This window comes from Mustela nivalis, assembly GCF_964662115.1.
Source record: "Mustela nivalis genome assembly, chromosome: 16".
Taxonomy (NCBI): domain Eukaryota; kingdom Metazoa; phylum Chordata; class Mammalia; order Carnivora; family Mustelidae; genus Mustela; species Mustela nivalis.
The window spans coordinates 29,005,334-29,032,689 of NC_139035.1; the positions used below are offsets into that span (position 1 = coordinate 29,005,334).

At 44.8% G+C, this 27,356-nt stretch overlaps 2 protein-coding genes and 1 long non-coding RNA gene across 5 annotated transcripts in view; 1 reads left to right on the forward strand and 2 right to left on the reverse strand.

Moving 5' to 3' along the window:
- LOC309850489 overlaps nt 1-14,563 on the reverse strand; it is a 97,960-nt gene extending 83,397 nt beyond the window's left edge. The window contains exon 1 of the long non-coding RNA XR_014304274.1: nt 14,531-14,563. This is a non-coding gene — a long non-coding RNA (uncharacterized lncRNA). The remainder of the gene's footprint in view (nt 1-14,530) is intronic.
- The window catches only part of LIN9 (lin-9 DREAM MuvB core complex component), a 71,238-nt gene extending 53,871 nt beyond the window's left edge, over nt 1-17,367 (forward strand). For both annotated transcript variants that reach the window (XM_082704423.1, XM_082704424.1), the window contains 5 exons: nt 1,429-1,509; nt 12,216-12,341; nt 14,991-15,170; nt 15,324-15,421; nt 15,911-17,367. In XM_082704423.1, the coding sequence (XP_082560549.1) occupies nt 1,429-1,509; nt 12,216-12,341; nt 14,991-15,170; nt 15,324-15,421; nt 15,911-16,016 (591 nt within the window). In that variant the 3' untranslated portion in view covers nt 16,017-17,367. The remainder of the gene's footprint in view (nt 1-1,428; nt 1,510-12,215; nt 12,342-14,990; nt 15,171-15,323; nt 15,422-15,910) is intronic.
- Nucleotides 17,368-22,145: 4,778 nt separating this feature from the next.
- MIXL1 (Mix paired-like homeobox) lies at nt 22,146-25,303 on the reverse strand. 2 transcript variants are annotated; one of them, XR_014304320.1, is made up of 3 exons: nt 24,841-25,303; nt 22,896-23,313; nt 22,146-22,418 (listed from the first exon to the last, which is right to left on the reverse strand). XR_014304320.1 is itself a non-coding variant. In XM_082704566.1 (2 exons), exons 1-2 carry the CDS (start codon nt 25,165-25,167, stop codon nt 23,008-23,010), a joined length of 633 nt encoding a protein of 210 aa, XP_082560692.1. In that variant the 5' UTR covers nt 25,168-25,303; the 3' UTR covers nt 22,146-23,007. The 2 variants fall into 2 exon arrangements, 1 of the variants encoding a protein (XP_082560692.1); XM_082704566.1 differs by having other exon boundaries at nt 22,146-23,313.
- Nucleotides 25,304-27,356: the final 2,053 nt, after the last annotated feature.

Below are 27,356 nucleotides of genomic sequence, written 5' to 3' on the forward strand. Positions count from 1 at the left end.
GAGAGAGAAGAGAGGGAGAGAGGGAGGAGAGGCGCCAGCAGAGGGAGCCGGAAGCTGAGCACTACTGCAGTACCTCGGAAGTACTGGTGTTTTTCTTGATGCTAAAATACTTGGGTTCAGTGCTTTTTTAACATCAAAAACTAGGTATGAAGAAGCCTAATTAAAATACTACTTTATGGGGCGCCTCGTGGCTCAGTGGGTTAAAGCCTCTGCCTTGGGCTCAGGTCATGATCCCAGGGTCTTGGGATCCAGCCCCGCATCTGACTCTGCTCAGCAGAGAACCTGCTTCCCTTCCTCTCTCTGCCTGCCTCTCTGCCTACTTGTAATCTCTGTCTGTCAAATTAATTAATTAATTTTAAAAAACACTATTAAAAAACAAAAACACCCCATTACTTTATTTTAAGCTCTCGAAGAGATAAAAATAAAAGTTCATATACCTGTCTTTTATAATATGTAAGGTTTTATGACACTCCAGTTGCTCTTGTTAACCCAGGCGTAGGGCATATCTTTCTAACGAGGCCCTCTGCCTATATCAACTGAGGCCAATTTTTAGTTTTTTTTTATTATTGAAATTTTAAGCACATAAAAGCAGACAGAATTGTTTGCTGCTCCTCTGTGTACCTATCATGGAGCTAGAACTGGTCTCAGCAACTCCTGACCAGTCCTGGTTCATCTATACTTCCACCTACTTGCTCCCTCTTGCATTATTTGGAAGCAAAGACCAGACACTGTATCATTTATATTATTATATTATATTATTATATTATTATATTATATATAATAATTATATGTATAATTATATATATAATATATAATATATAATATATATTTATAATTATTTAATATTTATAATTATTTAATATATATAATATTATTATATTATTATATCATTTTGTTATGTATCTCTAAGAGATAAGGGCTTTTATTTCTTTTCTTTTTCTTTTCTTTTTTTTTTTTTAACATAACTAAGGGACACCTGGCTGGCTCAGTCAGGGGAGCATTCCACTAGATCTTAGGTTGTGAATTTAAGCTACACATTGGGTGTAGAGATTACTTTAAAAAAGGAAAAGAAGGGGGGTGTACCTGGATGGCTCAGTGGGTTGAAGCCTCTGCCTTCGGCTCAGGTCATGATCTCAGGGTCCTGGGATCCAGCCCCGCATCTGACTCTGCTCAGCAGAGAGCCTGCTTCCCTTCCTCTCTCTGCCTGCCTCTCTGCCTACTTGTGATCTGTCAAATAAATAAAATCTTTAAAAAAAAAATCTTTTTTGGTTAGCCAGTCAGATTTTTATTTTAAAAAATGTCTGTGCTATATTTATTTATATTGAAACACTAAAATCTGCTAAAATGTCTTATTGGAAGATTGGTAATTTGATGGTTGTTATACTTAAATACCTCTATTCCAAAACATCTCTTTTTCTTTGTCTGTAGACCAAATTGTCAAAAATTCTCATGATTAAAAAGGAACATATCAAAAAATTAAGGGAAATGAACACAGAAGCAGAAAAATTGGTAAGAATATTTCTCTTTTTTATTTGTCTACTTTTAAAATGGTGGGGACTTCTATATCTAAGGAATTAAAAATACTTTTTTTGAAGAAAACCTTGAGATAAATGAGATAAATGTTATTTTAAAATCCTCGTTTGCCATCTTTATGTTTTGTTATACTGAACACATGCTAAGTAAATTAGCAGTGCAATGCAGTTTATTACCCCAGACCTCATTATGCCACTGACCATCCGGCAGGATAGGATTAATGGGTGGGCTGGGTTTTTGACAGTTTGCATGAATGTAGAATCCCTAGCACTGGTGCCTTGTCTAAGGGAGTCATGTTAACAGAAGTTATTAAAAGTGATTCAGAATAAATAAATCAAGAAATATATAAGATGGCATATTCGGGTTATCTTGACAGTGCTTTATATCCTATTCTATTAATCTAGTCAATCCAAAAATATGAGAGTCAATTTTAGTCATAGGAGAAAATTATCAGTTTTCTCTTTTTTAATGTAGAAAATTCACTAAGAAATTTTGGGGGGCACCTGGGTGGCTCAGTGGGTTAAGCCTCTGACTTCGGCTCAGGTTTTGATCTTAGGGTCCTGGGATCCAGCCCCACATCCAGGCTCCCTGTTCAGCGGGGAGCCTGATTTCCCCTCTCTCTCTGCCTGCCTACTCTGCCTCCTTGTGACCTCTCTTTCTGTCAAATAAATAAATAAAATATTTTTTTTAATGTGTTTAAAAAAAAAAGAAATTTTTTGAATAGTACTGGAAGTCATAACTTGCTTATGGATTTATAGGATGGCAAATATTCATCCCAAGTACCGTCTCCAAGTGATTGCAAATGGTCACAGGGAGATTGCAGGATTTTAAAAATTTTTCCATGTTGGGTGAAACACAGCTGAGATGGAACATGGCTGAGAGTCTACATGTTGGAACCCTAAAGAGGCTCCCGGCCCAGAGTTCCACATATGATGGAGGAGTGCAGAAGTGAGGTACACTACTTAAAAGGAATTGATTCAGTGTCAGTTTCCTCATTCCCCGTTTTCATCCTAGTGACAGAACTGGGTAAATGTGACATTTACCCAAGTTGAAAAGAAAGAAACAGACACTCCTCTAAAGAATTTGAATATGGAATTTGGGGGAAATTTGAGGCTTCTGCTTTTAGTAATGGTAGACTAGGTAATTTGGGTTAACCTTTCTAATCCACGTAATTGAAAACAACTTTTTCCTCTGGAATAAAATATAAAAATAACCTGCTTGTAGACACTAAAGCATTAACTAGGTCTTAAAGAATTATAGGGATAGAATCTGGGAAAAGAAGTAAACTCAGAAGGGGGAACCTGTCATTTAGCATTGCTTTTTTCTTCAGGGGTTTTCCACACTTCTAGAAAAGGTAACTGAGAAATTGAGTGGCATTCCTGAAATGTATACAAGGGGAGAGAGGACAAAAATTAAGAGTCCAGAGATCATCAAGGGTTAGGGGAAGCTGGCAAACCTTCCATGCTCTGAGTTGGAACGCCAAAAGGCAACGTTGGCCCAGCTTCAAATTATCTCATCTCCAAAGTGGAACTGATGTGATTATAGAATCTGAGACCCACAAGAAGTAAGTATTCCTCTTAGTGGAATATAACATTACACTAGGCCTCAAATTATTTCTAAACCTCTTACTATACAGTGTCTAGAAACTGATTTTTAAATCTCAGACACAAGAGGAGACAAGATAACCCTAATAAAACCAAAAGAAAGTATAAACAATCGGCAGATTCTAGATAATGGAATTTTTTAGACATAGATTTTAAGTGCTTAATTTGTTTAAAGAAATGAGACAAAATTGAGAATTTTATAAGAGAATTGGAAACAACAAAAAGGACCAAATGCAAGTTCTAGAAGTAAACTATAGCAATCAAAATCAACTAATTTGGGAGGTATAACCACAGCAGATTAGGAACAGTTGAAGAGAGAGCTAGTAATTGAAAATAGATCAGAAAATACACAGAATGAAGCATAGAGGGAAAATGGATGGAAAATACAGAAGAGAAGAGAAATGAGGGACATAATGAGAGGTCCAGCATGTCTAATGGAGTAAGAGAAGGAGAAAAGAGATAATGGGACAGAAGGAATATTTAAAGGGATAGTGACTGAGAACATTCCAAAACTGTCAAAAAATAACAGACCACAGATTGAAGAAGCCCTGTGAATCTCAATGGGATAAATAAAAAGGTAAGGACTCTAAGGCATAGTGATAGTAAAACTGCAAAAAACTATACACAAAATGAAAAAATATTTAAACTATCCAGAGCCAGGAGCACCTGGTTGGCTCAGTCAGTAGAGCATGTGATTCTTTTTTTTTTTAACCTTTTAAGATTTTATTTATTTATTTGTCAGAGAGAGAGCAGGAGCATGGAGAGCTCCAGGTAGAACAGGTAGAGCAGTCAGAAGGAGAAGCAGTCTCCCGCTAAGCAAGGAATCTGATGTGGGACTTGGTCCCAGGACCCTAGGATCATGACCCTGAGCCAAAGGCAGGCACTTAACTGATTGAGCCCCCCGGTGTCCGATTTTTGATCATGGGGTCATGTGTTTGAGATCCACGTTGGATGTAGAGATTACTTAAATAAATAAATAAATTACAATAAATAAAAAAATAAAGTTCCCAGAACCAGATGTGTACTGGGCAGGAATTTGTTTGACATCTGACTTCTCCACAGAGAGAACAGAAAATGGAATAACATCTTCATAGGGCTGAAACAAAATTATTACCTCTGTCAAATAAAATAAATAAATAAATAAATAAAATCTTTAAAAAAAAAATGTTTTATGGGCGCCTGGGTGGCTCAGTGGGTTAAGCCGCTGCCTTCGGCTCAGGTCATGATCTCAGGGTCCTGGGATCGAGTCCCGCATCGGGCTCTCTGCTCAGCAGGGAGCCTGCTTCCTCCCCTCTCTCTCTCTGCCTGCCTCTCTGCCTACTTGTGATCTCTCTCTGTAAAATAAATAAATAAAAATCTTAAAAAAAAAAAAATTATTACCAACCTAGTTTTCTGTATTCAATTTCAAGGTAAAGTAATGTAAGGACTATTTGAAGATAAATTTATAGAGTTTTTTCAAGAATACCTATAGTTAAAGGAAATAAAGTTTTTGTTCAAGCAAAAGAAAAAACTTGAGGGGTTCCTGGGAGACCAGTCAGTTGAGTGTCTGCCTTGGGCTCAGGTCATGATCCCAGTGTTCTGGGATTAAATCCCAGGTCAGACTTCCTGCTCAGTGGGGAGTCTGTTTCTCCCTCCCCAAATGCCTCCCTCAGCTAAAGCTCTCTCTCTCTCTCTCTCTCTCTCACTTTCTCTCAAATAAATAAATAAGGAAGAAAAAACTTGAAGTTTTGGAAGGAATGAAGAGAAAAAGGATAACTGTGGATTAATCTAAGTGATACTATATAAAATCATACTTCATGACATTTAAAATATAAAGAATTAAAAATACAATCCAGGGGCACCTGGGTGGCTCAGTGGGTTGAACCTCTGCCTTTAGCTCAGGTCATGATCCCAGGGTCCTGGGATCGAGCCCCGCATTGGGCTCTCTGCTCAGTGGGGAGCCTGCTTCCTCCTCTCTCTCTGCCTGCTGCTCTGCCTACTTGTGATCTCTCCCTCTCTGTCAAATAAATAAATAAAATTTTTAAAAATTATTAAAATAATAATAAATAAAAATACAATCCAGGGGCACCTAAGTGTCTCAGTGGGTTAAGCCTCTGCCTTTGGCTCATGTCATGATCTTAGTAGGGTCCTGGGATTGAGCCCCCACATTGAGCTCTCTGCTCAGCAGGGAACCTGCTTTCTGCCCTCTCTCTGCCTGCCTCTCTACCTACTTGTGATCTCTGTCTGTCAAATAAATAAATAAACTCTTTAAAAAAAAGAAAAACAGTCCAACAATTGCCTATTGTGGGTGGTGTACATATAGACATGATAAATCAAGGATGTATATTTTAATTTCTGAGGCACCTGTTAAAATAATAGTAAAAGATACATAACTACCAAACTAATCAGGGTGAGATGGGTAGGGAAATGGAACAATAAAAATATTCAATCAGTCTTTAAAAAGACAAAGGCAAGAACAAATAATAATAATACCAAACAGGGACAAATAGAATGGAAATAGTAAGATGGTCAGTTTAAATCTAAATATATCAGTAATAATATTAAATATAAGTGGACCAAATCTTCTGAATAAAAGGCAAAGATTGCCAAACTGAATGAAAAGCAAAAGCCCAACTCTATGATGCATGCAAGAGATACATTTAATATTAAAGGATCCTAAAAATAAAAAAATTTTAAATGTATGAAAAGGAATGCAGTGCCAAGTATTAAACTAGCAATAGAAGGTCTGATAGCTATAGTAGTACCTGACAGTAAAATTCAGGGCAACAGATATTATTGGATATAAAGAAGTGTGCTTCTTAATGATGAAAGGTATCATTTCAAAATAATTTCAAAGTTATATGTACATAATAATGGCTTCCAAATTCATAAAGCAAAAATTGGCAAAATTCAAAGGAAAAAGACATTTCCACTATATAGATAAAACACCTAGTCAAAAAAATCTAATAAGGAGGGGCTTAGTCTTACTGGCTGACTCTTAATCTTGAGGTCATGAGTTTAAGCCCCATTTTGGGCATAGAGCTTCCTTAAAAAAAAAAAAATCAAATAGATGTAATAAAAAATGTTTTAAAAATAAAAAAAATGTTTTAAAAATCAGTGTTACTTAAGAAAACTGCTAAGGATATAGATTTCAAAAACACAGTTAACAAACTTGATCCCATTGACATACCTACCACCTGCAGGATACGTATTATTTTCAAGCTCACATAGATTATTTATAAAATTTAATTGTATGCTGTCCCTAAATAAAATTTCAACAAATGTCAGATTGATTAGACTTCTCCAGAATATGTTCTCTGATCACAGTATGAATAAGCTTAGAAGTTGATAAGAAAAAGGATTAGGGACAACTGGGTGGCTCAGTTACTTGGTTGAATGGCTAACTTTGATTTTGGCTCAGGTCATGGTCTCAGGGTTATGGGTTCTAGCCCTGGCTTGGACTCTGCACTGAGCACAGAGCCTGCTAGAGATTCCCTCTCTCTCTTTCCCTCTATCCCCCACTCACATGTGCTTTCTCACTCTCTAAATAAATAATAGATAAATAGATAGATAGATAGATAGATAGATAAAAGACTCTTGAAGATAGTCATTTATTAATTTAAAAAGATTTAAGTGTATGTGGTGCCTGGGTGGCTCAGTGGGTTGAACCTCTGCCTTCGGCTCAGGTCTTGTTATCAGGGTCCTGGGATCGAGCCCCACATCAGGCTCTCTGCTCAGCAGGAAGCCTGCTTCCTCCTCTGTCTACTTGTGATCTCTGTCTGTCAAACAAATAAAATCTTTAAAAAAAAATTTTTAAGTATCATTTATCAACTTAAGAGAGTAAAGAGAATCCACAAGAACATCTTGATAAATGAAGAAAAACCATCTTACATAATTAAGCATCCCTTCCTGGTGGAAAAATAAATATTCTTACCAAACTAGGAATAGTTAAGATTAAGATCCCTTGGGGCGCCTGGGTGGCTCAGTGGGTTAAAGCCTCTGCCTTCGGTTCTGGTCATGGTCCCGGGGTCCTGGGATCGAGCCCCGCATCAGGCTCTCTGCTCAGTGCGGAGCCTGCTTCCCCCTCTCTCTGCCTCTGCCTGCCTCTTTGCCCACTTGTGATCTGTCAAATAAATAAATAAAATAAAATAAAATAAAAGATTAAGATCCCATAATCTGACACTATATACCAAAACACTTACAGCAAATGTTATACTTACTAGTGAAGTGTTACAGATTTTCTCTTGAGGGGCATGCGACTGGTTCAGCCTTTAGAGTATGTGACTCTCACTGTCACAGTTCTGAGTTTGAGCCCCTATTGGACATAGAGCTGACTTTTTAAAAATAATAAACAAAAAAACCCTTTCTTTTTCAAAATGAAAATGACATATGGAAGCCTATAATCACAATTGCTATTTCATAGCATATTGGAGATTCTAGCCAGTGTAATAAAGGAAAAAAATCTATAAATATTGGAAAGGAAGAAATAAGACCAGTTTGTTTTATTCACAGATGATGTGAATCATAGATGATGTGAACCACAGATGATGTGGTTGTGTACCCAGAAAATCTAAAAGAATCTGCGGATAAATTATAAGAATTAGTTTAGCAAAGTTGCTAAAGATCGGTTTTTAATAAAAGTAGTTATATTTCCATGTATTAGTAATAAGTAGTTAGAAAATGAGATTTCAGAAGTATCCAGGAATAGACACTTGATCTATGACAAAGGTGGTTCTACAGAGTAATGAGGAAAGAAAGGTTTTTGAAATGGTACTGAGTCAATGGATAACAGTATGGTGGGCGTGGGATCCCGACCCCCTACCTCACTGAAAAATTACTGTGGTTTTATATATTTTTATTTTCTTTTAAAGCTTTTATTTATTTATTTGACAGAGAGAAAGATCACAAGTAGGCAGAGGCAGGCAGTGAGAGAGGGGGAAGCAGGCTTCCTGCTGAACAGGGAGCCTGATGCGGGACTCGGTCCCAGGACCCTGATGCGGGACTCGGTCCCAGGACCCTGAGATAATGACCTGAGCGGAAGGTAGACACCCAAACATCTGAGCCACCCAGGCGCCCCTATTTTTTTTTTAAGAGTTAATTTTTTTTAGTAATGTCTCCACCGAACATGAGGTTCAAACTCATAATCTTGAGGTCAAGAGTTGTGTGCTTTACCAACTGAGAGCCAGGTGTCCCCCCACCCCCCCGGAATGATTGGTATTTTAGATCTAAATGTGAAAGGCAAACTATAAAGCTTCTAAAAGATAATGTAGGAGAATTTAAGACCTTGGGGTAAAAAAAAAAAACAAAAAAACAAAAACCTTGGTGGTAAGAACTCTTTAAGTGAGACAAATGGAGTATAAAACACAGTAACCATAAAGGAAAAGATTAATACATTGAACTACATTAAAATTATAAATCTCTGTTCATCAAAAGATACAACTACGAGAAAATAAAAGGCAAACCGCAGAATGGAAAGAAATGCTTAAAGCACATGTAATTGATCAAAAGCTTGCCTTCAGAATATATAAAGAACTGTAAGTCAATAAGAAAAAGATAGGCAGGGGTGCCTGGGTGGCTCAGTCAGTTGGGTGTCTGCCTTTGACTCAGGCCGTGATCCTGGAGTCCTGGGATCGAACCCCGTGTCAGGCTCCCTGCTCAGTGGAGAGTCTTCGTCTCCCTTTGCTCCTCCCCCACTTGCTCACTCAGTCTCTCTCAAATAAATAAAATCTTTAAAAAAAAAAAAAAGGATATTCAGATGTACAAAAAATTTTTGATAAGGTACCCAGCCTCGTGGGTAATAGAGAAAATGCGGATTAATACCACAAAGAGATATCACTCACATTCTCTCAAGTGGCTCCTATTCAAACACTTAAAATATCAGAGATTGGCCCAGTTTGTCTGTAACCTGTGGAGAAGGCCCTAGAGTTGGTGAACACTGCTATGACTTACTCATAGCCTTAGTTGGCCACATTTTGGTGCTATGCCAAGGTTGAGCTGCTTCCTCCAACCCCTGTTGAGATCCCTGGTGCCTAGAGCTATCAGAGCTTGAAAAAAATAGTCAGGAATGCTCAAACCTGGTAGCTTCGAACAGCTTACAGTTGTTGAAGCTCTGCTGAATGGCTTGGAGACCACCAAGGTATGGATGTGGTTTTATGTCGGTGAGATCATAGGCAAGCATGACATCATTGGGCAGAATATTTGAAGACCAATCTTTAACATCTGTTTATATGTGCCTTATTATTTGAGTGTTCTTGGACTGTGTGTGATCAGACTGGTATTTGAGTAAAATAAGGTAATGTGTCAAAAAAAAAAAAAATCAAAGATTGGAAAATATGTGAAGCAGCCAGAACTTTTTTTGTAAAGACTTTGTTTATTTCAGAGAGGGGGTTGGGGAGGGGCAGAGGGAGAGAGAGAGAATCCCAAGCTATCTCTGTGCTGAGCATGGAGCCTGATGTGGGGCTTGATCTTGCCATCCCAAGATCATGACCTGAGCTGAAACCAGGAATCGGATGCCTCACTGACTGCATCCCCCAGGCGCCCCAGCCAGAACATTCTTATTCCGTCCCTTTGGGGAACTCTGGTTCTGTCTACTAAAGCTACACATGTGGGTACGTAAGTACAGAGTGTCATAGCAGCACTATTCCTGTTGGCCAAGAACCAGTTGCAGCCCTGTTGCCCATGAAATAGATGGAACCAATAGGATGGCTGGATAGATGATATTGCTACAAAGGAACACTATACCACAGTGAGGGGAACTGACTGGGGGTGTGCACAACTGGATGGGTGAATTTCACAATGTTAATTGAAAGAAGCTAAGAACAAAAGTATATACTGTATAATTGCATTTTATTTTTTTTTTAAGATTTGATTTATTTATTTGACAGACAGAGATCACAGGTAGGCAGAGAGGCAGGCAGAGAGAGAGTGGGGGGAAGCAGGCCCCCCGCCGAGCAGAGAGCCCAACGTGGGGCTTGATCCCAGCACCCTGGGATCATGACCCGAGCCAAAGGCAGAGGCTTTAACCCACTGAGCCATCCAGGCGCCCCTATAATTGCATTTTAAATAAATTTCAGAAGTCATACCATGAGGCTTGATCTTAGTAAGGTTGCCTTGGAGGGAAGAGAGAAGGGATTGTAAGGTGATGCACAGGGGCTTCTGAAGTGTTAGCACTGTTCTGTTGATCTGTCATGGAGTTTTCCCATGACTGCCCCTTCATTGGGGGTATAACTGGTGTACAGTGAACTGTATCTGTTTAAAATGTATGGTTTGGTCACATATATGTATTTGCCCATATATACATATACACCCATGAAACCATCACCAGATACTAGGTTACAAGTATTTCTGTCTTCTCCACTCCTGACCAGATTTCTCCAAGCCCTTTACAATCAATCCATCCTTCCCTCTACTCCAGCCTCCAGGCAACCGTTCATCTACCTTCTGTCCTCACCGACTAGTTTGCATTTTCTAGAATTGTACATAAGTGGAATCAAACAGTATATGTGCTTTTTTGGCCTGGCATCTCTCATTTGGTGTAACGATTTCGATTCATCGACAGAGTTGTGTGTTCCACGGTTCATGCAACATACTGTAGTTTGTTCCTTTTTTTTTTTTTTAGATTTTATTTATTTACTTGACAGAGATCACAAGCAGGGAGAGAGGCAGGCAGAGAGAGAGGAGGGGAAGCAGGCTCCCCACCAAGCAGAGAGCCCATGCGGGGCTCAATCCCAGGAGCCTGGGATCATGACCTGAGCCGAAGGCAGAGGCTTTAACCCACTGAGCCACTCAGGCGCTTCTGTAGTTTGTTCTTATGGCTGAGCAGTACGACCTTGTGTGGATATACCACAATCTGTTTATCCATTCCCCTGTTGAAGGACATTTGAATTGTTTACATTTTTTAGCTATTACAAAGAAAATTGAACATTCATGTACAAGTCTTTGCATGGACAAATATTTTCATTTCTCTTGGATCATATGGTAGGTGTAGATGTTTAACTTTTTTAGAACTTTTTTTTTTAAGATTTTATTTATTTATTTGACAGAGATCACAAGCAGGCAGAGAGGCAGGCAGAGAGAGAGGAGGAAGCAGGCTCCCTGCCGAGCAGAGAGCCTGCTTCCCCCCCCCCCCCCCCCCCCCCGTCTCTCTGCCTGCTTCTCTGCCTACTTGTGATCTCTGTCTGTCAAATAAATAAATAAAATCTTAAAAAACTGATTTTGGGGGCACCTGGGTGGCTCAGTCAGTTAAGCGTCTGCCTTCGGCTCAGCTCAGAATCCCAAAGTCCTGGGATCGAGCCCCACATCAGGCTCCTTGCTCAGTAGGGAAGTCTGCTTCTCCCCCACCCCTACTCATGCTCTCCCTCTCTCTCTCTTCCAAATAAATAAATAACAATTTTTTTTCTCTCTTTTTTTTTTTTTTAAGATTTTATTTATTTGACAGACAGAGATCACAGGTAGGCAGAGAGGCAGGCAGAGAGAGAGGAGGAAGCAGGCTCCCCACAGAGTAGAGAGCCCGATGCGGGGCTCGATCCCAGGACCTGAGATCATGACCTGAGCCGAAGGCAGAGGCTTAACCCACTGAGCCACCCAGGCGCCCCAATAAATAACAATTTTTAAAATAACTCTTGGGGCGCCTGGGTGGCTCAGTGCATTGAAGCCTCTGCCTTCGGCTCAGGTCATGATCCCAGGGTCCTGGGATCGAGCCCTGCATCAGGCTCTCTGCTCCGTGGAGAGCCTGCTTCCTCCTCTCTCTTCCTGCCTGCCTCTCTGCCTACTTGTGATCTGTCAAATAAATAAATAAAATCTTTAAAAAATAAGTAAATAAATAAATACATAAATAAATAAGAGCATAAATAAATAAATAAATAAGCTCTTATTTATTTATTTAAGATTTTATTTATTTATTTGACAGATGGAGATTACAAGTAGGCAGAGAGGCAGGCAGAGAGAAAGGGGGAAGCAGACTCCCTGCTGAGCAGAGAGCCCAATGCGGGGCTTGATCCCAGGACCCTGGAATCATGACCTGAGGCTTTAACCCACTGAGCCACCCAGGCGCCCCTAAAATAACTCTTTTTTAAAAATCTGATTTTTTTTTCCTTGCAGAAATCCTATTCCATGCCCATCGGCATCGAGTTTCAGCGGAGATATGCAACCATCGTTCTGGAGCTTGAGCAGCTCAATAAGGACCTCAACAAAGTTTTGCATAAGGTTCAGCAGTACTGCTATGAGGTAGGCGAGGTGCAGACACTTCCCCTGAGGGCCTGCGCTCCCCCTACTCTTCTGCTGGAAGCTAAATACTGTTACCTTGACATGCTAGAAAATTCAAACAAAGCCAACATCTCTATTGGGTCCTTTAGCAGAACCATATTTTACATATATATTTACTCGTTCCGAAGAGTGTTTTACAGAGAGCTCTCAATTCTGTTAACGTTTGTTTCAATTACAAAGGTATAGCTTTTGAAAAAAATTTAAGAAAAATGATTACTCTTCAACTCTTAATCCCACAATCCCAAATGCTCTATTTGGTTTATTTCCCCCTTAATCTTGTGTGTATATATATGTGTGTGTGTACATGCTTTTTCTCACAAAGTTATCAGGCTGTGTACACAATTTTTTTTCCTCCTTCTTTAAACTTTACATTAGAACTATGGATTCTTGAACTTCAAATATGCAGAGCATGGAGTTATTTGTGAATTGTCATCATCTATATAAAATTATATATATGAAGACAGTTCAGTAGTTTCACCTCAGTTGATTTTCTTACCAGGTAAGAATTACATGACTGAGATGAGTTTAGGGTGCTCCAGCACTTGTATTTTCAGAGGTTTTATGTTTCCTGTGAGCCGCCTCCATTTGTGACACGAGGTTCTCCAATGGTTGGCTCTTTCTGACACTAGCCTCCTAGTTGAGTCCCGAAGTTCTGCCATAGACCATGTTGTTGATCCATCTGCCTGGAGCTGAGGCAAATGCACTGTGGTTGCCTGTGACTATGCTCTGAGAATATTCTGCTCATTTCTGTAGCCATCTATCATCCTTTATTTTTATTTTCCCGGTAGTTGTCACCTACATAGCAGTAGGTGTTGCCCTAGTGGATAGCTTTCTCCCTTCAGACTAGCAGCTGACCCACAAGAGAGGCAAACCTTCAAGCAGTCCAAGACAGCACATAACAAAGCTGAGGACACGTACACAAGTGGGTGGCCCATCAGTCTCGTGTAATTGCAGTATGTACCACAGGGCCTTTTGTGATAGGCTCATTTCCCCATGAAGTAAAACAACTTGATTTTCAGAAAGCTCTTGGGGAAGTACTTTTTAAGGATAGATTGCTTTACTTTTTAAGGATAGATTGATTGGTTGACTGATTTGAGAGAGAAAGTAGGGGCAGAGGGCAGAGTTAGAGAGAGGATCTCAAGCAGACTCCCCCATTAGCAGGCGTCCTAGCGTGGGGCTTGATCCCAAGACCCTGAGATCAAGACCTGAGCCGAAGGCAGACGCTTCACCAACTGAGTCCCCCAGGCATCCCTATGATACTGATTTTTTTTTTTTAATTTTATTTATTGGGGCGCCTGGGTGGTTCAGTGGATTGGGCCTCTCTGCCTTCGGCTCGGGTCATGATCTCAGGGTCCTGGGATCGAGCCCCACATTGGGCTCTCTGCTCAGCGGGGAACCTGCTTCCCCCCCTCTCTCTGCCTCTCTGCCTACTCGTGGTCTCTGTCTGTCAAATAAATAAATAAAATCTTTAAAAAAATTTTTTTTTATTTATTTATTTGAGAGAGTGAGAGAGTGTGTGAGAGTGGAGAGGTCAGAGGGAGAGCAGACTCTCTGCTGAGCAGGGAGCCCGATGTGGGACTCAATCCCAGAACTCCAGGATCATGACCTGAGCCGAAGGCAGTTGCTTAAGCAACTGAGCCACCCAGATGCGCCTACAATATTGATTTTAAAATAAAAGCATATGGGACACCTGGGTATCGCCAATCAGGGAGGCCTGTCCTCTTACCTCCCGAGAAGACAGTTACGAAGACAGGGAGACTACAGCGAACCCCATGCTGTTGGGTTAAAATAGGAGAATCGGTCTGACTTTGTGCTTCAGTTTATTTTTACGACATAGATGCAGGTGTGTGTTTGTGTGTGTACATGCATGCAGGCTGAGAGAGCCCTTCTGCACACCCCGACAGCAGCGAGCACCCCAGCACCTGACTGTGGTTTCCAAATGTTGCTGTCCAATCAAAGGAAGCAGGGCTTCTTGAAAAAGAGACCGATTCCAGAGCCCAGACTGTCTCACTGTGCCCCCCAGCTTACGGGAGCATGTTCAAGAGATTGGCTGAACCGTGATTCCCACTGACTAGATCTGGGACAGCTTGGGCTTCCGGATAAGTGATCATACTCAGAATAAACCAGAAACAGATAGTGAATCTGGGTACAAGGTTTTCAGGAGGGGCGCCTGGGTGGCTCAGTCATTAATTGTCTGCTTTCGGCTCAGATCATGATCTAGGCCTCCTGGGATTGAGTCCTGCATCAGGCTCCCAGCTCAGCGGGAAGCCTGCTTCTCCCTCTCCTACTCCCCCTGGTTGTGTTCCCTCTCTGTGTCTCTCTCTGTCAAATAATAAAATCTTGAAAAAAAAAAAAAAAAAGATTTCCAGGAATTATTTGTTCTATTTCTTTTTAGCAGTTTGAAATTATATCAGAATTAAAAGTTGCTAAAAATATAAAATCCAGAAAAGAAAACCGTTTGAGAAGAAACATTTCTAAAGTAGGAGTGAGGCCCATTTTCATTATAAAGGCTAGTTTCGTAAACCTCTGCCTCTGAAAACACCACAGGACCCCACAGAAATCATCTGGCCTGGTGAGCCTACATCTCACATTCGACTCCTCTGTTTCCAGCTCGCTCCAGACCAGGGCCTGCAGCCTGCAGACCAGCCCACGGATATGAGGCGGAGATGTGAGGAAGAAGCCCAGGAGATTGTCCGGCATGCCAACTCCTCCACTGGGCAGCCCTGTGTTGAGAATGAAAATCTGACAGACTTAATCTCCAGGCTCACTGCTATTTTATTACAAATTAAGGTACATCTCAGAGAACACCATTCTCTTCGTTTTGACACCTACACAAACACGCTCATTTGTGACTAAGCAGTTAAAATACACAGATCGTGTCGGTATTTTGTGTCTGAGTTTGGGCTAGAATTCAGTTAAATTTTGAATTATTTTTTCCCTCAGTGTCTGGCAGAAGGAGGAGACCTGAATTCCTTTGAGTTCAAATCCCTTACAGATTCATTAAATGATATCAAGAGTACGATAGATGCTTCCAATATCAGGTAATTTGTTAAATGCACCTCAGTCATTTTTCTAAGTCCATGGGGATTTCCAGTACAGGTTTTAAGAATTATGCCTATTTGTGAAGCATTCATATAATTTTTATGCCGTAAATAGATTCCCAAAGAGCTTTTCAGTTATGTCCTGCCTATTGATGGAGTAGACGTTTCCCATGGACTTGGTTTATGTGAAGGAACTCAATACGCCCAGTGTTCGGGTTTGGGGTTGGTGTGGCATTTCCCCTGAGTAGGGTTTCCCCAGAGAGACAGACTCTCGCTGGCACCCCCACGGCTCCTTTGCCCCCTCCAGCAGCCCTTCCCATGACAACCGCAGCTGGGGGGGGGGAGTGTAGCTGGTGTGGTGACGGAGCTTCCTTCCTTCCTCGAGGCTTGATCTTAGTGGTTTTTTGGACTAAAATTCAGCTCTTCGTTTTTTAACAAGTATTTCCCTAACATCATGAAATAAGGGATGTAACCGTGTTTTGTCTTCAGTTGCTTTCAGAATAATGTCGAAATCCATGTTGCACACATTCAGAGTGGCCTGAGCCAGATGGGAAACCTGCACGCCTTTGCCGCCAATGACACCAACAGGGACTGAGGAGCAGTCTTCCCTGCTCCAGCCGCACAGGACACTGCGGTCCGTTCCCCTCGGCTTCCAACACCAAATGACCCATGTGCTGGAAAACAAGGGAACTTTGCATCTCCAGCAAAGGCACTGGAACATACCGTCGTGCTTCTTGAACCAGCACTGCTGACCAGCATTCTATTTATTTTTCTCCTTATTATTCTGCTGCAGTAGCATCACTTATGTTACGCGTTTATCGGCAAGGATTTTTCGACCGAAACTGTCTGAACAAAAGACGCTGTCACGGAAGAGTGTGCTGACCCTTTTTTCAACGTGCATGAATTCCGCCAACATGCGCAGACAGTTGCTCCCCTGGGCAGGCGCGAGCAGACACGGGCCTCCTGCTTGGAACTGCGACCAGAGGGCTGCGGCACGGGCCCTCAGCTCCTCACCCTGCCAGGCTTCTGGAAGAGAGGGCCCCAGGGAGGCGGGAAGTCAGGTTTCAGGAAGCCACCGGAACAGCCACAGAGCTGCGGCCTTGACAAGTATGCGAGATGGACACCTGCAGGGTGACATGGCTCTAGAGATCATTTTATAATAATAAGTATTTTAATTTATCATAATTTATAAAAGAAACCTTTGTTGTTTGTCTGTTGAAAGAAAATGAAGGAGCAGGAAAAAAGTAAATTACTTGCAAAATGCTACATTTCAGCAAGTAGATTTGGCCTGACTTTTCCCGTCAATTCAGGGCAAAAAAATGCTATTGTTATGAGACTTATTTAAAAAGACTGATAACACACTATTTTCATATTTTGTTTATTTGCACAACTTTTGAACCAGATAACTGGTTAAAATCCAACCATACACAATTTATAAAGTCAAAAGATTTTATAAGGAAAACAGATATAATAACCAGTGCTGTGAAATGCAGAAAAAAAGGTTTGTATTTGGTTGTGGGGTTTTTTGGTTGTTTTTTTGGTTTTTTAAAGGAAAAACCCTACCTAAAATGTTAATCTTGTAAAAAGTGTGTATTTGGGATTTTCTTTGTTTTAATATAGAATATTATAAAGTCAAAATATAATAAAATTGTTTTCAGATTTGGAGTTTAAGATAGAGCTGTAGACGTGGCTTTGATTCCTTTAGAATGTCTCATTAAATGGGACTTTTTATATGTTAATGTATAATAAAACTAAAACGAGATTATTTTCCATTTGAAATTTTTGTATAGTTTAAAAATGCTTCCATATTCTTTGTTGGTATTGTGCCACTGCAGAACTTTAGTGCAGAGTTTATATTTAGCTAAACTGTTATGTTAATTAAAAAATGCATAAATCCTTTATTCTTAATATTTGTAATTCTAAATAAATTGCTCTATGAAAAGTAATATTGTCTACCATTCTCATTTAATTAATACAACTTGATGAGTATTCCTTCTATTTTAAGTTCTAAGGAACTGTAATTTCCACTGAACTATATATATATATATATTTTTTTTGTAATTTAAAATTTTAATTACTTTTCAGGTACAAACGGCAGAATAAATTCATAAACATCAATGAAAACATATTTTATGCAGCTTTAATGTATTACATATTTAATAGCTGTATTTTAGTGGGATGTCATTAAATATTATTTCTCAACTTGTGTGTTTTAATTAATGTTAATAGTTTATTAAAAAAAATTTGGGGGACACCTGGGTGGCTCAGTGGGTTAAGCCACTGCCTTTGGCTCAGGTCATGATCTCGGTCCTGGGATCGAGTCCCGCATCGGGCGCTCTGCTCAGCTGGGAGCCTGCTTCCCTCTCTCTCTCTGCCTGCTTCTCCATCTACTTGTGGTCTCTGTCAAATGAATAAATAAAATCTTAAAAAAAAAAAAAAAAAATTGGGGGGGGGTGCCTGGGTGGCTCGGTGGGTTAGGCCCATCTTCGACTCTGGTTGTGGTCTCGGGGTCCTGGGATCGAGCCTGGCGTCGGGCTCTCTGCTCGGCTGGGAGCCTGCTTTCCCCCTCTCTGCCTGCTGCTCTGCCTACTTGTGATCTCTATCTCTCTCAGATAAATAAATAAAATCTTAAAAAACAAAAAAACACCTTTTTTTTAGTTCATAAAAATTTTTAAGACTATCTCCAACTCATCTAAAAAATACAATTTTGATCAGTAAAAAAAGTGCTTTTAAATGGCACCATAAAGAGTAATCTAATAAATCTAGGTTAAAGGAAATGAAGTAGAGAAGAAATTTTTCTTTATCTGAAAAATTCATTGAAAAATATTTGTGGGTTTTAAAGAAATCATTAGAAGCATTATTCTTAGGGATGTGCTATGGAGAGGTACATTTAAAGTGTATATTTATCGGGGCGCCTGGGTGGCTCAGTAGGGTAAAGCCTCTGCCTTCAGCAGAGGTCATGGGATTGAGCCCCACTGTCAAGCCCCACGTTGGGCTCCCTGCTCAGTGGGGAGCCTGCTTCCTCTTCTCTCTCTGCCTGCCTCTCTGCCTACTTGTGATCTCTGTCTGTCAAATAAACAAAAATAAAATCTTTTTTTAAAAATTAAAAAAAATAAAGTGTATATTTATCTAGATGTCAAAGGTAGAAAGAAAAATACTCAGGTGACTTGAATAATATATTTCTCTTGATTGTTGAGTCTTACAAAAAAAGAATGAAATCAGTTATGTGTGTATTGAGATTTCATATATAATAAATAAAACATTAATGAAAATATTAACAGAAAGAAATAGTATGAAAACTGTTTCTTCACATTCCTTTACATGTTTGCAGATAGTTTTATAATATCTAGAAAGTTATTCAATTTTAATATTCCAAAATGAGTATTAAACTCTCTGCATTTAAAGAACAATTCCATACTTTTTATAAGATTAAAACCTAAATTATACTACTCTTTTTTTTTTTTAAGATTTTATTTATTTGAGAGAGAGAGTGGGAGAGCAGGAGCAGGGGGTGGACAGGAGAGGCAGAAGCACACTCCCTGCTACCCCCAACACGGGGCCCCATCCCAGGACTTTGGGATCATGACCTGAGCCGAAGACAGACACTTAACCTATGGAGCCATCCAGGTGCCCCTCCACTGAATTATGTTTTTAGGGGAAACAGTACAGATTAATTACCAAGTGATTTTGAATTACCATATCATCCAATATGACTCTAAGGGAGGGTTATTTCCATCTCCACAAATCACTGTGGAAAAATACCTCAGTTCTTGGCTTCCTGTAGACCTAGTGAGAGGTGGGTTTTTTGTTTTGTTTTTTAAAGATTTTATTTATTTGTTTGACACAGATCACAAGAAGGCAGAAAGGCAGGCAGAAGGGGGAAGGGGAAGCACTGCATCAGAAGCACTGATGCAGTGCTAGATCCCAGGACCCTGAGATCATGACCTGAGCTGAAGGCAGAGGCTTAACCCACGGAGTCACTCAGGCATCCCGAGAGGTGGTTTTTAATATATACTACCTAGAATTACATAAACATTTTTCGCTTTTTTTACCTATTTTTTAAAAAAAGATTTGTCAGAGAGAGTGAGAGAGAACTGGGGGAGGGGCAGAGGGAGAACCAGGCTCTCTGCCAAGCAAGGAGCCCAATTCTGGACTCGATCCTGGGATTCCGGGATCACGACCTGAGCCAAAGGCAGACACTTAACTAAGCCCCCAGGTGTCTCGCTTTTCACATTTCTTTTTTTGTTTCTCAAGACTGACTTGGCAGGGGTGCCTGGGCAGGAACTGTGCCCGAGAATATATTTGAACTTCTGTTTAGGGAAGAAGAAATCTGTGTCGTTCAAACTAGTCATTTTGGGTCAGCTGCACATTCATCCGAATGAAGCTGCCTCCGCCTAGCACATTTTGCAAGCTCTAAAGAGAGCCATCAACACCACATGCTGCGTAAGTTTGGTTCTGAATTACTTCCCCTGAGTCCCAAAAATCAGATTCACTTGCTAACATTGAGAATCTACCAAAAGATTTGCCTGTTAAATTCTTTATCTTGAATCTAGGCACTTTCTGAGCCTATGTCATTACCACTTCTTTTGCCTGGTGCCGGCCGCTGTCTCCACCAGCCTGGAAGTCATCGGTCATCCTGATCTCTGCAGCATCCACTCTGCCGCCTCAACCACAGCCTTGGGGAAGCGATAGTCTTAAACTGCAGAATTGGCCATGATCTCTCCATCTCAGGTCTTAGGGCTCTCCGAACGAATTCAGAACATTTCCACAAGACCCAGAGAGCTATGTATGATCTGACATCCTCTAACAATTTATCAGTCCTGCTGCTTCCGCCACAGGGCCTTTGCATGTGCAGGTCCCTCTCCTCACCTTGGTAACTCCTGACCATCCTCCATGTCAGTTTCTCAGGGAAGCTTTTCCTTGACCACAGCACACTGTCTCCAGGCCCTCCTATATCTCTCTGTATGGCACATGCAACATTTGCAATTTTACATTTCTTCTTTGACCCACCTGCTAGCTCCTCTGCTCTTGGCTTGGCTCACCATTTATTTCCAGGCCCAGATAAAGTGCCTGTTCATAGGCAGCAAATGTTTGTACAGTGAACCAACGAGTCTCGAAAGAGCTCAAAGCAACATCAGTGTCACTAGAGCACACCTGTGGTTTTCCATGGTAATTGCTTTGCAAGATGAGACTAATTCCTTGAATGCAGAAATTCTGCTTTGGGGGGTTGCCCTTAAGCATGATCACTGGTCCTGGTCCTGACTAAAAAGGCCAAGCCAACTTGAGGCATTATATGCTGGTGGAGAGGTGGGTGGACGGAGTCCTAGGTTTGAGTCACTTGTGATCTAAACCATAACGTTTCTTGCTCTTTAGAATAACAATAGCCCCTACCTTCTACAACATCCTAAGGATTAAACACATTTAGCAGTTAGGGTCTCTCAAGAGTTCAACAGAGGTGCAGACTAGTGTTCTGAAGGGTCCCCCAATTTTTTTTATTTATTTTGTTTTATTAAAGATTTTATTTATTTATTTGTCAGAGAGAGAAAGCGAGAGTGAGCACAGGCAGACAGAGTGGCAGGCAGAGTTAGAGAGAGAAGCAGGCTCCCTGTGGAGCAAGGAGCCCGATGTGGGACTCGATCCCAGAATGCTGGGATCATGACCCGAGCCGAAGGCAGCTGCTTAACCAACTGAGCCACCCAGGCATCCCCCAATTTTTTTTTTAAGATTTTATTTATTTGACAGACACAGATCCCAAGTAGGCAGAGAGGCAGGCAGAGAGAGAGAGGGAAGCAGGCTCCCCGCCGAGCAGAGGGCCCAAAGCGAGGCTCGATCCCAGGACCCTGAGATCATGACCTGAGCTGAAGACAGAGGCTTAACCCACTGAGAAACCCCAGCACCCCAAATATTTATAGATTTTGTAGGTGTTCGCTAGGAAAAATAAACGTAAGTGCGATAATCCTATTAATAATCTCATTGCAAGGTTCACCTCTACACATGACCCTTACTGGACTGTAAGTTCCAAGTGTCCAGTGTTCAGTCTTGTGAGTGGGAATGTCTGCAGGTCAGGTCTACAAGTCCCGATGCAAAGGAAGTGCAGAGCAGCACACGGGCAAATAACCACAGCTCATGTTTACCCTCTTGGTGCCAGGCTGTTCTCAAGGGTTCGGAAGTCAGGTCTGCCATAAAGCCTGAACTGTCTCCCGGCTGCTTCTCACAACACCTTCGCTACTCTGAAAAATGCAAGTCATTTGAATAACACCTTGGTAAAAAATAAGGGTGACTGGCTTGTATAAACGCGAGGACATTCCATGGCGCTCAGACTGTTCCAGCAACTTCGGAGAGGAGTCCTGGCCCAGCCACTGCTCCTGTGGGTCTCCTCCAAAGGCTGTGTGCGGAAACACCTCCCCTACAGCCACCCCACAGACAGTCGCCCTTGGCCCTCCGGAGTTTGAAAACCCTCAGAATATCAAGACAGGATCTTAACGGAGCTCAGGCTAACTTAGACCCTAATTTGCATATATTCTAATGTATAAGTTGGGAGAGAGAAATCGGAAGCCAGACACTCCTGCGACTAATTTAACAAACTCAGCCCAGTGGCGGCCACACATGCAGAGACTCTGACCTTCCCCAGGTGGAGCAGGGAGATGCTGGGCGACGTGCTGTCTGAAGGACCGCGTGCGTTTCAACAGAATGACAGCGAAGCGTTTGTGGAAAGCATTTAATAACCCATTCAAGTTGCACCAAGTACAATGACAAGTGCTAAGGGTAATGTGGGAGTGAATGGAGTAAAAGGTAAGAAATCAGGATTAGAGGAGGGTTCAGACTCGGGGGGACGGGACCTTGAGTGTCTGAGACCATGGACGAGGGGGGCTGCTCAGGGACAGGCCTCAAGAAGATCTGCATGGCTGCTCTGTCGCGGGAGATGTCCGCTGGTGGTCCAGGAAGGTAACGGAAAGGTTTTTTCCATCCGGCGGCCACAGGAGGCTACCACAGATTTCTAAAGATGTGTGAAAATCTGAGAAGCTGGCCGGGGGGCGGGGTGCTCTAGAAGTAATCTGCATGCAGAATCGCCAGAGCTAGGAATGGGTGTAAAGATGACAGGCCACACTCACAGAAAAGGGGTCAATCTCGGGGGCAGACTGAGGACCGAGTCTGAATGAGTTCAAGGTCACAAGCCTTGGAGGAACCTCGAGAAGCCAGCTGAGGCAGTGGCAGTGAGGAGAGAGGGAGCCTGGCTGCTGGTTCTTGGGAAGGGGAGAGGGAGTTCTGATGAAGCAGTCTGGAAGGGAAGTGGGCGACCCGCCAGAAGGAGCAGGGGTCCCGATGGAACCCGAGGTGTGGGTCTGGAGACGCCCAGGACAAAGGGTCGTGGCACTCCTGGGGAGGGGCCCATAGAGGGAGAAGAGGGGGTAAAAGGCTCACAGGCGACGGGGGAGGGAGCCTCACCGGTGAGAGCCGCGGGTGACACCCTTACCGAGGTGAACAGGCTTGTGTCCCTCGCCAGAAGGGACAGCCTCCTGGTATGCATGTCCCCGCCTTCAGTCTCAGCTCCTCCTCGGAGCTTGTCCTGACTTCACCCACACTCCTCAGGAGTCACCAAAGGCAGAAAAGATGTGTTCCTCCCACGAGTCCAACTTGGAACCAGTGTCTTCGGAGAGTGGAGAGTAGGCTTGGAAGCGCTGACCTTGGCAGCTCGGGTGCGGGGTGCCCTCCCCAATCCTGCTGGGACTGGGCAGGCAGGTCATGTCTACTCCAAAAGGCAGCTGGGGCTTCAGACATTTCGCTTCGGGTCCCTGAACGGCAGGGTGGAGGAAAAGCTCGGGCCTGGCTGAGGGCTGAAAGGCTTTCCCACTCTGTCGCCTGGACTTGGCCCGCCGGTTCTGGAACCACACCTGGAAGAGGGAAGAGAAGCTGCTCCAGGCTGGAGTCCCTTACACTCCGGCACCGCTCCCGAGTCCCCATCCAATATGCCCTGCTTCCCTGCTGCGAGCCTCCGTTTTCACCAAGCATTTGGGCCAATCAGTGGCCAGGAGTTCAGAGTCCCTGGCTCTCTCTCCATGCCTTGGCTTTCCCAGCTGCAAAATGGGGAACCGGCCTCCCTCTACCTGGGCATCATATAGGGATACCCGCAGGGAAAAGTAGGGTGGCAGAAACAGAAGCACTTAGCATTTGAGGATAGAAGGCTTAAAGATGACAGGCAGTTAAGAAAATTTAGAAAGTCGGGACACCTGGGTGGCTCAGTGGGTTAAAGCCTCTGCCTTCCGCTCAGGTCATGATCTCAGGGTCCTGGGATCAAGCCCCATATTGGGTGCTCTGCTCAGCAGGGAGCCTGCCCCCCCCCCCCGCCTGCCTCTCTGCCTACTTGTAATCTTTATCAAATAAATAAATAAAATCTTAAAAAAAAAAAAGAAAATTTAGAAAGTCAATTTCTGGGGGCTCTTGGGAGGCTCAGTGGGTTAAAGCCTCTGCCTTCAGCTCAGGTCATGATCCCAGGGTCCTGGAATGGAGACCCGTGTCCAGCTCTCTGCTCCGCAGCGAGCCTGCTTCCCTTCCTCTCTCTCTGCCTGCCTCTCTGCCTACTTGTGATCTCTGTCTGTCAAATAAATAATAAAATCTTAAAAAAGAAAGAAAGTCAATTTCTGGAAATATAGTCTCTTGTCAAATCAGTGGAGAAGGGGTTTTTGCCCGTGGACTTCACTTTGGTAAATACATTTTTCCGCTCACCGTTTCCCAACAAATAGCTAGGGCGTCCTGCTCAGGAAGCCCCGACGCCATCGGTTGGAGCCCACAGATGGGCTCCACCAGGCACGCTGAAGAACAAGCCCGCTCCCGCTCCCCCCAGTGTTAAAGCGAGGGCTCCGACTTAAAACCGTGGACACAGAGCGCCGCGCGCAAAAAGGCAGGCTCGTGGTCACCAGCAAGCTCCTGGGTTCTGATCTAAATCCCTTGGCAATAAACATGCCTGGCACTGGATTTTTCAAACCCTGACAAGAAGCCCCACGCACTTCAGGCTTTACGACCCTTCGAACCAAAACTCCAGACCCAATACCCGCCAAGAAAAGGGACTTAGGGGCGCTGGGGGCCAACCCGGAGAGCCAGCCCTGCCCTCTCCGAGAGACCAGCCCCCCCCCATACGCCCCGTGGGAAGCCCCAACCGTGCCTCATGTGTCCCTGCCTGGATCCAGAAGAAGCATAAAAGGACTCCTTCTCGCCCTCCTGCTCGGGATGGTCTTTGTGACTCTCTCAAAAGGCCGGCGGGCGACCTCGGAAGGGCCCCGACCATACTGGACGCCGACAGAGGGAAGTGGCTGCGTGCGGCCCCCCCCCCTGCCCCCCGCCCCACGATTGCCCCAGCGACGGGTCGCGACGCCACCCTCTGTGGTCAGCCCGGGGAGCGGCGCGCCGAGCGCGGGGCTCACCTGGATCCTAGACTCGGGGAGCAGAGTGAGCGCGGCTAGGCGCTCGCGCAGGTGGATGTCGGGGTACATGGTCCGGCGGAAGACGAGTTCCAGCAGCTGCAGCTGCTCGGCGCTGAACGACGTGCGCTTGCGGCGCTGCGACGCCGACGGGGCGGGCGCGCCTGCGGGGGGCGCGGGGGGCGCTGGACCGCCGCTCAGGAAGCCGGCGAAGGGCCCGGGGCCCGGGGGTGGCGGTGGGGCAGCGGCTGGGCCGGGCGGGAGCGCGGGGAGCGCGGGGAGCGCGGGAGCCGCCCCGAAGCCAAGCTGCTGGGACCGAGACGCAGCCATCGTTGGGCGAGCCTGTGTGCCGTCCGAGGGGCGCGGGCCCCGGGTTATAGGACGCGGGCCGGGGGAGGGGCGGCGGCGCGCTCAAAGGGCCGGGCGAGCCGAGGCCCGTGTCCTCCCGGGGGGCCGACCCACCCCCAGCCCCGCCAGACGCCGTGGGAACTGCCGCTTCCGCCGCCGCCGGCAGGAGGAGAGGAGGCGTGAACTTGGGCCGCCCCCTACCCCTCCTCCCCCGGCGACCCCCGCCCGCCCGGCCCGCCGGCCGCAATCCACATCCCGGGGCGGGCGTCCCGCTTGTCGGCGCGCAAGGCCGGGGCAGCGACCCTTGCCCGCATCCTCAGAAGCTGTTTACTTAAGACCCCTCCTCCCCCCTCCCCACACCCCCCGCAACCCCCCACGCCCGGGTACGTGCCAGACCCGGTACCAGGTTGGTCAAACAGCCCGGCCCCTGCCCTCCACGAGCCTCCGCGGCGCATCCTGAACCGGGAGGGGGGTGCGGATTAAGGGACTGCCGAGGGAGGCCGCGACCTCACCTGAAGCGGGGGGGTGTGGGGGGGGACAGGGTGCGGACCCTTTGGAATAATGGTAGGCCAAGGAACGAGGGTCTCCTGGGCCCTGCGAGCCTGCCCACGTTTACAGACGCGTGACTGCCGGGGGCTCGGCTTTGCTCGGAAGCCGACTGACCTGGGAAGTCTCCGCGCCCGCCTGCCTCTGCCATAGGGGCCCCGTTCCAAGCACCCGGTTGGTATTGGTGTGTGCTGTGGCCCTAGTTTGCGTCTCTGCCTCCCCCCAACTCCGACTGTAACGTCAGAGAGCGCAGGCACCCCAGTTCCCCACTGTGAGAGAGGCACGGTGCTAGACCCTCCCGCCCCCCACAACCCGTGCACCTCTCGCGCTGGATGCCTCTGAATTCACTTTGTGGGGAGAGAGATGCAGAGGCCTGCGTGGGAACCGCTCCACCCAGGGGAGCCCAAGGCCCCGGGCTTCCTGCTCCCCGAACCCGAGCCTCGACTTCACTAGGACCCTGCAAGCTTGCTCTCTGTTGGGAGGGTCCTTCAGGGCACTGTCCCTGCCTGTCTGTCCATTCTGGAATGCTCTAAGACCACCCCGAAAGGCCTTGGATGTTTCCATCCTGGATGGACCGCCTGGGTGTCCAAGCAGAGAGTCTGCAGGGGACAGGCGCTCAGAGCTTGATTTTCTCCTGGAAGGTGGCTGAGCTGTCAGGAACTATTTCAAACCCCAAAGCTCTTCTGGGCAGCCTGCTCCTCCATCTCCCAACCCCTACACCTTCTCTCTCTCCCTCCTGGTCCCTTCCCCTCTCTCTTCCTTTGCTGGGTCATTGGGGTCTTCGGACAGAGGGCATACGGGATGGGTGGGCAGACCCTCTATTTTCCTATGCTCCGTCCTTCTTTCATTACCCAAAACCTTTTCTTTCTTTTTTTTTTTAAGATTTTATTTATTAGAGAGAGAGAGCGCACAAGTCGGGAGAGGAGCAGAGGGAGAGGGAGAGACAGTCTCCCCTGAGCAGGAATCCTGACTCAGGACTCAGTCCCAGGACCCCAAGACCATGACCTGAGCCAGAGGTGAGCCACCCAGGCACCCCAACCCCAAAACCATTTATGAAGTGTCTCCGGGCAAGGCCATGCTACACATGTGTTCATATGAAGTAGAAATCCCCATCCCAGTCTTACAGATCAGGACTAATTCCACAATCCAAATGAGGCCCAAAGGTCTCCGAAGCCACTGAGACTCCTGGGCTCACCACTCGGTTCCCCTGCACCCTGGGGGGGAGGGCAAAACCCCTGTTCCCTCCAGTTTTGTCTTTCAGGCCCCTTGGCCTCAGGAGGATCCCAGTCATGGGCCCCAAGTCCATAGCTGCAGCTAAGCTACTGGGACCAGAAGGCCAACCTCTGAAGGAGGCCGGGGTTTAACAGCATAGAGGGCCCAGTGAGCCAGAAAGCCAGAAATGGCCCAGGGCCAGGAGTCACAGGAAATCTCTGGCTGTCCCCACCCCTCCAGTAGTCCTGCATCCCAGCCCCAAGCCTCTGCAGCACCTGCTCGCAGTGGGGCCTTGCAGGCCTGGAATGGACCCGCCCAGAGAAATGAGATGCCTGGTCAGGGGATGCAACAGGTAGATGAAGCAACCTACACACACATTTTTTTCTGCTTTTGACCTGGTGGCAAGAGACACC

Coding starts and splice junctions, on each gene's coding strand:
- MIXL1 (XM_082704566.1), bottom strand. CDS start 25,167: ATGGCTGCGTCTCGGTCCCAGCAGCTTGGCTTCGGGGCGGCTCCCGCG. Junction 23,314..24,840: donor TCCCCGAGTCTAGGATCCAG/GTGAGCCCCGCG, acceptor TCCCTCTTCCAG/GTGTGGTTCCAGAACCGGCG.